Source organism: Micropterus dolomieu, linkage group LG08 (genome assembly GCF_021292245.1).
Source record: "Micropterus dolomieu isolate WLL.071019.BEF.003 ecotype Adirondacks linkage group LG08, ASM2129224v1, whole genome shotgun sequence".
Classification (NCBI taxonomy): Eukaryota; Metazoa; Chordata; class Actinopteri; order Centrarchiformes; family Centrarchidae; genus Micropterus; species Micropterus dolomieu.
In genome coordinates, this window is record NC_060157.1 from 10550123 (window position 1) to 10557913 (window position 7791).

The 7791-nt window shown below is 42.5% G+C and overlaps 2 protein-coding genes across 7 annotated transcripts in view; one reads left to right on the plus strand and one right to left on the minus strand.

Annotated features, from left to right (window-relative positions):
• Positions 1-129: 129 nt before the first annotated feature.
• On the minus strand, positions 130-2701 carry taf11 (TAF11 RNA polymerase II, TATA box binding protein (TBP)-associated factor). 3 transcript variants are annotated; one of them, XM_046057378.1, is made up of 6 exons: positions 2542-2701; positions 2071-2280; positions 1066-1196; positions 887-974; positions 706-802; positions 130-566 (listed from the first exon to the last, which is right to left on the minus strand). In XM_046057378.1, exons 2-6 carry the CDS (start codon positions 2239-2241, stop codon positions 436-438), a joined length of 618 nt encoding a protein of 205 aa, XP_045913334.1. In that variant the 5' UTR covers positions 2242-2280; positions 2542-2701; the 3' UTR covers positions 130-435. The 3 variants fall into 3 exon arrangements, with proteins under 3 accessions (XP_045913334.1, XP_045913335.1, XP_045913336.1); XM_046057379.1 differs by having other exon boundaries at positions 2551-2672; XM_046057380.1 differs by having other exon boundaries at positions 2415-2557.
• The window catches only part of LOC123975697 (ankyrin repeat and SAM domain-containing protein 1A-like), a 76779-nt gene continuing 71107 nt past the window's right edge, over positions 2120-7791 (plus strand). For 2 of the 4 annotated variants that reach the window (XM_046057375.1, XM_046057377.1), the window contains exons 1-2: positions 2121-2358; positions 3252-3864. In XM_046057375.1, coding sequence (XP_045913331.1) covers positions 3686-3864 — 179 coding nt within the window. In that variant the 5' untranslated portion in view covers positions 2121-2358; positions 3252-3685. Of the gene's footprint in view, positions 2359-3251; positions 3865-7791 lie in introns of all 4 variants that reach the window. The other 2 variants (XM_046057374.1, XM_046057376.1) reach the window with 2 other exon arrangements.

Genomic DNA, 7791 nt, shown 5'->3' on the forward strand with positions numbered 1-7791 from the left:
ATTTGAGAAAGGACCCAAACCTTTTTATATACAGTCTATGATCCAAACAAGCATTTGAACTTAAAGGCATCACAATTTTCCCACCAAAAAAGCATTTCTCCTTTAAAATAACAAGAACAAAACATTTCATAAGTATAATAAAGCATACTGTATTTACAACCATACATGAATATCATTTCACATCATTTGAACTGTATGTTGCATCAACCACTTACCATGACAATTAGAGGTGAATGGCAGGCCACAGTATTGACCATTAAATCAATACTACAGTCACTGATATTGACCGTTTGGTTAGCAGTGAATAATCCATGTCTAGTACGTGCAGTACGGCCCACAGAGGCTTCATGACACGTTTTCCAAAGGTTTTGGCTCCACTTTTTTAAATCGCAGACATCAGCCCACGATCCCCTCACAACCTAAAGCACAGGAGTCTCAATGAAAGAGGATTTGCTTGTACTTGGAGTTGGGAATCTGATCTCGGCTCTTCAATCTCCGCACTGCTTCCCTCATATGCTTGGGCTGAAGCGGTGGTGTATCTCCCCATTTCTCACAAACGTCCAATGCTGTAAGGACAAAGACAGACTATTTTACTACATGATAGTAAACCTTTCAACTGCAAGGACAAATTAAAAAAAAAAAAAGGTTTACTCATATGTTAGTTTATTTGGTCTGAAAGTTCTGTTATCCAAGTCTGCCACTCACCTTCCTCGACAATTTCCCCAGCAAAAACCTTGGAAATACCAGACATGGCAATCACCACATTCTGGGACACTGATGATCCTGTTATGGACTGGATCAGCTAGAAAAAGAAAAGACAGACGTCAAGCCAATATAGTAGTTTCTGAGATTTCAAAACGCGCTGTCCACGTTTATAAAAGCTTACCCTCTTAATAGCAGCCTTAGGGAAGGCTGAACGTCTGTACATCTCATAGCGATTCAGCTGCTCTTCAGAAAAGGATGACACCAAAACCCTGTAAGAAGAAGTCCAGGGAAAGAATGTGATGTTGACTGGGATGAGACACTGCATTAAAAAAGATCTTCTGTTAGAAATCTCAGTCTTACTGCATCTTTTGTATTTCATCCTCATCGACCTTGTGGCGCTTCTCCTTTTTCTTCTCTGGTTCCACCTTAAGTCTTTTGGAAGGAGGTTGGCCAGAAGTCCCTTCTTCCTCATCATCCCCAGCTGCCATTTCCTTCACAGTGGAAAACAAAAATGTTTCAAGACGTTTAAAACAACGAGATGTCCTTTTTGAAACCACATTAACACATTAATACTGAGTGTTCACTTAAATACTCATCTGATTAAATTCATCCTCATCATTATTTTTTGTCTGACCTATTGTCTGTACATACAGTGAATTACTTAATTTCTTAATTTCACTTAGCTGCACTGCTGTCAATTATTAATTTAAATGCACACAAAGTGCCATAAGTGCTGAAACAAATAGTCCATTGATCAAATATTGTATCCAAACACACAATATGTCTGATGTTTGGCAATCAATTGTCATTAATTAAAGTCAGTAAAAATCTGCTGGTTTCAGCTTATCAAAAGTTAAAATTTACTTGCATCTCTGTGTAACTTTTGTTCCTGGGTTGTTGTGTTATTTTTCCTCAAATATGAACTTTATTCCAAACTCAACCTCAGATTTGTAATCTTGTTATCTGATCAGATGGTTACTAATTTTAATCAACTTTTGCAGCCACTTGTGTATATGTAACATTTTTATTTGGCATTTTATGTTGAATGGAAAATGGGTCTTGTAGAGAATGTTTGTTATCTTTCTCAAAACATAAACAATGTTCTTTAATACTTCTCAAAGTAAGGTAATGAAAAAGAGTACCGTTTTGGTATTGGTGCCATTTATGTACCATCAGCTATAGTATTAACAAATGTCTAAACATCCTCAGCCCTAGTTGGCATGGTGTAAAACGAATGTGATTTAGTAGCCCTTTGGAAAAACTTTGGTATGGTCTCTATAAAACGTATCTGGTATGGTCCACTTGTCTTTCATTTGAGCCCCATTTCTTCATCTGATGTTAGCGAAATGATGCTCCGGAACTCACAGACTTAACCTCCTGTTTGGGCTGATCTTGCGAGGATGACTCTTTGTTTTCATCTGTAGGTTTTGCTCTGGATGGTAAATCTTCAGTGTCCTCTGATTTAGGATGTTCCTCGTTAGCAGAAGTTGTTCTCTCTGGTGTACTCTCAGGCTTGATCCGTGCAGGGTCAGCCATAATCACTCAGTCCTTCTGGCTGGCCGACAGCTTGAGATTCTGCAACATTAACAAGCCAGTTGTTCAGTTAGTGACCGGCTTGGCTAACGTTAGCAGGCGTTAGAGAAGACTATACGGGTTTGTGTTAATTATCACAATTGGTTGATGAAAATGCGAATACAACATGCACCTACATTCTCTGCAGCTAGGCGTCAACAAAACAGCAGCATTAGCCAAAATAATGGTGGAGTTAGGCTAACGCTAGCCTAGTAATTGACGAGTAATAGTAGCAAGGCAGGTAACACATGGCGCTAAACTTACCGCACTTACAAAGAATTAAATGTAACCAACTCCTTAATCAAAGAGCACTGATGGCATGAAAATGCTAGTTTTCTCTGCTTAATGGATTAATGCTAGCATACTCTTGTGTTTCCGTTTCCTGTTTTGAACGAACTTTATAGACACCGATGGTAAGCTACAAACACACACCGCAATAACGTAACTTATTATCGTATGCTAGCATTAAACAACACATTTACAGTAAATATATATATTATGCTATAACTGCTATAAAATAGCGTTTAAATGCAGTGTTCCGATTTTACTCTTAACGCTCTTAAGTTCCAAACTATGTTGCAAGAGCCAGATGAATCACAGTTTTTACAATCATTCCTAATTTACAGTTAACTTATTACAGTGCCAACGTCATTGCTGTCACCAGATAAGTTGTTGTGACATGCTCCTGTTGTTCACACCCATGGGGGAATTAGACACTCTTCTTCTAAGTTGTTGTTGATCATCTCAGCTAGTTCACAGTTGCTTAGTTTGGCGACTGTATTTATTTATTTTTTTGAGTAAATTCATGTCTCTCATTTAAGTCGACAAAGTAACAACGTGGATGATTATCTAATAACAGTAAATAATTAAAGGGTTGATTTAGCTATTTGCCGTGGACTCTAGACATGATAGTAGGACAGACATTTAAAGCACTGGATGGGTATAATCTACCTCTCCGCCCACTCCCTAAACAGATTGTAGCCCAGGCGCCATCTTGCTTTTGCCCATCCACCTCCTCTCTCAAGCAGCTAGGGCGGGGGCGCTAGGTGTCGCGTGTGTCTGAAAGGTTTTGGATTGGAGACGCCGAGAGAAAGGGCAGTTTCGAGGAAGTGACGGACGAAGCTCAGGGGACTGGTCAGAGGAAGTTTGCTCGATGGTGGTACCGTGCTGCTGAACGAAACTTTTGCCCCTTGAGCGCCAGCGGCACCGTGGATCGGGACGGACGAACCCAGCGGCGGAGGGGAGCTTTTGTTTCCTCGCCACCCGAGCAGTACTGAGGAGTAACTTGAGGTTTGGGAAGGGGAAAAAACAGGGGATCGCAGAGGAATTTCTCTCCCGCAGTAGCCAAGCCCCCCTTTTTTTTCTGCTCTTGCCCGCGCCTCCTCCGATTTTCTTTCTGGGATCCGCGATGGGGAAGGAGCAGGAACTTCTTGAAGCGGCGCGGACGGGAAACCTGGCCGCAGTGGAGAAGCTTTTATCCGGGAAGCGACAGTCCGCTGGCACCGGCAGCGGGTCATCCGGGACCGGTGGAAGCGGCAACAGCGGCGGGCACGGCGCCTCCTCTCACCCGCTATCCAGTCTGCTCAGGTAGGCTCTGGAAAAGGAACAGGCGGATGTAACTGAACGGGAGACAGCAGTGTTATTCCTTGCTAAATATTGTCTTATCATTCACTGTTAATAGCTATTATATCGTCACAGTATTTTAAATATTTTTGGCTAGTTACACAGAGTAACTTTATGCTTTTTTTGCATTGTCAAACAAACACAACCTGACCCTAAAACCAGTGCAGCGCAGAAGCAGTGGCATGCTTCTTTGTTAGCTCCCTGCTCTCTGTCCCTGCCAGCTGAAGCACTGTAATGTGCATAAACCGCCTGGCAGGTGATTGAACACCTAAACTACATAAATCTGCATCAAAATAGCCCACGGCCTCTTTAAAAACTAATACACATGTATTATTAATTGCTTACATACAGTCTAGACTGAACACTCGCTGGTGAAGGCGGAGCAGAAAGCCAGTTATCAGAACCAGCAGCATTATTTAACAGTGTTATTATATCTTTTTTTTTTAACAGTGCCATATTTTCCCCCTTATTTTTTTTTTTTACTTGAGCTGCGTAGGTGTACGCTTGGCAGATTTCATGTCTATGAGTGGTCTCGGGGGGGGAAGTCCTTGGTGAGGTAGACATGATTTGATGTGGTTTTTCACATCCATTTAAGACCTGCCATGCAAGGTTAGAAAGAATGAACTGCTCTGTCGAGGTTTTTGCTTGTGACGATGCATTTTGTCCCGCCCACTCCTCCTTTTAGTAGTTATGAGTTCTGATTTAGAGACACGAAAACAAACTAAGATCAGTATACAGTACCTGTCATCCTTGCCCACATGCCACCTGTGCACATACTGTAATAGTAGTAGTCGGCAGAAGCTCAGATTAAAATGCATGGAACTGATTGGGAGTGCTGGTGTACAGAACAGGACACATTTGCCTAAAATGGACAATTTGGCAATAGGCTCATTAGAAGATTGGTTGGACCTTCTTCTAATGTACCATCTATTTTACTGAGTTGAGTGAGGGGCAGCTGAGTAATATTAAATAATAGCATGCTCTAATAACTTATGAGTTTTGTCCTGCAGATGTTATCTGAATTATAGGCTTACCACAACAGCAGTGTTGAATTTCCCATTGCTGAAACATAATGTTCTGAAAAAACATGATGCAGTTTCATAATGCATCCAAAGTTGAGGCAGCCATTGTGTTGTATGCAATATAAGGACCACCCAAAAAAGAAAATTACAACTTTGTTGTTGAGAAGAGCCTTCTCTTTAAGTCTACACAGTCTTTTATATGTCTGCCTTATAGATAAAAGCAAAATACAGCTTGAAGCTATGTTAAGATAAAATGTATGGCCGGGCAAAGTGCTGCATGTCAAAAGCATACAAGTGGCTTCTTTGCACCTTTGTTTTAATGTTGAGCACTCGCAGGTGATCGTCTGTCAATAAAAATATAATATTGCTCCTTTGGGAGCTCAGTGCCGGCCACCTTCATCTGAGGGTGTTACGGCGAGGCTCAGGGTGATGCATTGCTGTGTTACTTAGTGCAGACTGCACAATGTACTCAAGGTAATTACATTAAACCCGTCTAATCGGAAATCCAATTCCGAGATGTCATGCAGTCAAGGCCCGCTCCGTCTCTCCCTCACAGATGTGTGGGCGGACTGAGGAGCCCATTGTGTCATCTATTCTGACTTGAGCAATCAATGTTTGGCAATGACAGCTCTGGGAAGTTATTGGCTAGACATTGCAGGAAATGAATTAACTAGCGGTGTATAAACTCAAAAAGCCTGTTGCCCGTGGACACCTGAGCTTATAGGACAGGCTCTTTAGAATATAACAAGTTGCAAGATGACCACAGGGCAACCCCGGGGGACTGTTGCTATTGTGTATGACATTTGATTTAGTTTGCATAATCAAAATGTCAATACGTTTAAAGACATAACGGCACAGGCTGTGGTTTGGTGTGTGTGTGTGTGTGTGCAGGTGTGTTTCTTTTATTTTTCCTTGACCAGAATTGCTTTGTAACATCGTCAACCATTGTTAGAAAAGTGCAGGCCTGTAATCCTGTTAGAGGAGATTTGATCTGTAGAATCTGGCTTTAGCAAATTTTAGCCTGTGTTGGCTGTGAAGTCAACTGTAGAAAGCGATGCGTTATTTACACTCCCACTGCACTTCACTTTGTTACAAGCATGTTAACTTCTACGTGCGTGATAAAACATCTTTGTAACTTTAGTTGGTCTGTAGCCTAAACAGTCATTTAATTAGACGTGTTGTGTCTCCTGCTGTTTTAGAAGGATATTATTCCATAATATCCACAAATAGTCAATAACAACTACCTGTTTAATGTTCACAGTAAACCACAGGCTATGATCTAACCCATTCAGCTTCATTACAATTCTTTGAAGGTGTGTTGTGTGTGTTTTCCACTAGATTTTTGCCGTTCTTGCTCTGGAATGGGGCGCATGTCAAGACTTGCAGTGTTTTTGTAACCAGGCAGTTGTACAGTGCTCCTCTGCGGAATGTCTCCTTTACCAGGAGGCTGCATCCCATCGGTTGCCACGGGATAGACATGGACCCCGGCATGTTTAACACTGCCACCGCCCCAAACATTTGTCTGGTGGTGCTCCATTAACACCAAAATGAGCAGGGTAGGGCTTCCTGGAGTAGAAAGGTCACGGTGTAACATTCATTGTGCTATCGTGCAGTGGTGGTTGCAGTAGGGCCCCATGACCTGTTTTGATCCCAGAGGTCTACAGGAAGAGCTCTTCACTACACTTTCTGGCCTAGGTTGTCCAAACACGGGCAGCTGCTGCAGTCAGACCGGAGGTAAGACAAGTCCTTGGCAGGGAAAGTGCCTGCCCACTGAGGGGAAATTAACAGAGGAATGCATGGAGTTCTGGACGGACGCTCTGAGAGCTTAGCCAGATGAGGGCTCGTCTCCCAGCTTCACAGCCATGTCCTTTGTCCCACTGACAAAGCGTAGAATGATGGCTTTTCATATTCATATGAGTCCCTTAAGACCATTCTGGGCCTTTTCTGTACTTTTTAGTTTTACAAAGAAAATTGAGCTTTCATTTGGATAGAATTGGACCACCTATTTAGAGTGTCCTACTCATTTAGACAATATTTTTCTATAGCCTAATACAAGTGGAGCTTACAAGGCCTCTTGAAATATGTATTCTCTATAACATGTTATTGCTCTCCCTAAATGCTAGTGAGGAAAGCATTTTTATCAGCGTGATGACTTGCTCAGCATTTTAAGAGGCTTGGGCACAACTCCAGATCATTCCATCCCATTACATCCACCATTTCTGGCTCATCCCAAGCTCACCCATGGTGTCAGACTGTGTGTCAGCTGAGAACATATCCGCTGCATAAGAACTAGCTAATGCTGTCCCTTTTTGAAAGCAAAATTTCTCCTGGAGCATCTCTGTTATTAGGATCTTTGTGCATGTAGAATTCACTGAGTGTGAAGGTGCACTGTAGGACTTGAGGTGGTGTGTCTGCAGATGACAGCCTCACAGCAGGACGCTGACATCCTCAGTCCTTAGCTGGGTTTCATTGTAGCTACCAAAGTTCATGCAGACTGTGTCACTGCCAGCTGTTTGTGCAGGCAGACGGAGTTAACAAGGCGGTTTCTATCACTTTTACAACACTGGCAAGAGCCTCAGATCCTAGGTAGCTAAAAGCTGGGCAAACAGCAGATCTGGCAGTCACATTTCATCAATTGTTGACCTCTGAACTGCAGGAAACTGTAGCTGGTTTAACCCAGGAGGGAGCAGTGGTAACTAGGAAATCCAACACCCCCATGTTAGCATTCCAGGAGCATCTGAGTTTGGGATGCTCTCCATGATATGTTGACGGCCCATGTTTGTGTAGTCTGAGAAAGCAGGCAGAAAGGCATTTAGTAGCAATGATGAATTCCACATATGTGTGTGTCGGGGGGGGGGGGGGGGGGGGG

Excerpts from the sequence above, each read along its gene's own strand:
- taf11 (XM_046057378.1), bottom strand. The coding sequence starts at position 2,241 with ATGGCTGACCCTGCACGGATCAAGCCTGAGAGTACACCAGAGAGAACA. Across the intron at positions 803-886 it reads CTAAGGCTGCTATTAAGAGG|CTGATCCAGTCCATAACAGG; the intron begins GTAAGCTTTTAT and ends TTCTTTTTCTAG. Across the intron at positions 567-705 it reads TGGGGAAATTGTCGAGGAAG|CATTGGACGTTTGTGAGAAA; the intron begins GTGAGTGGCAGA and ends TTGTCCTTACAG.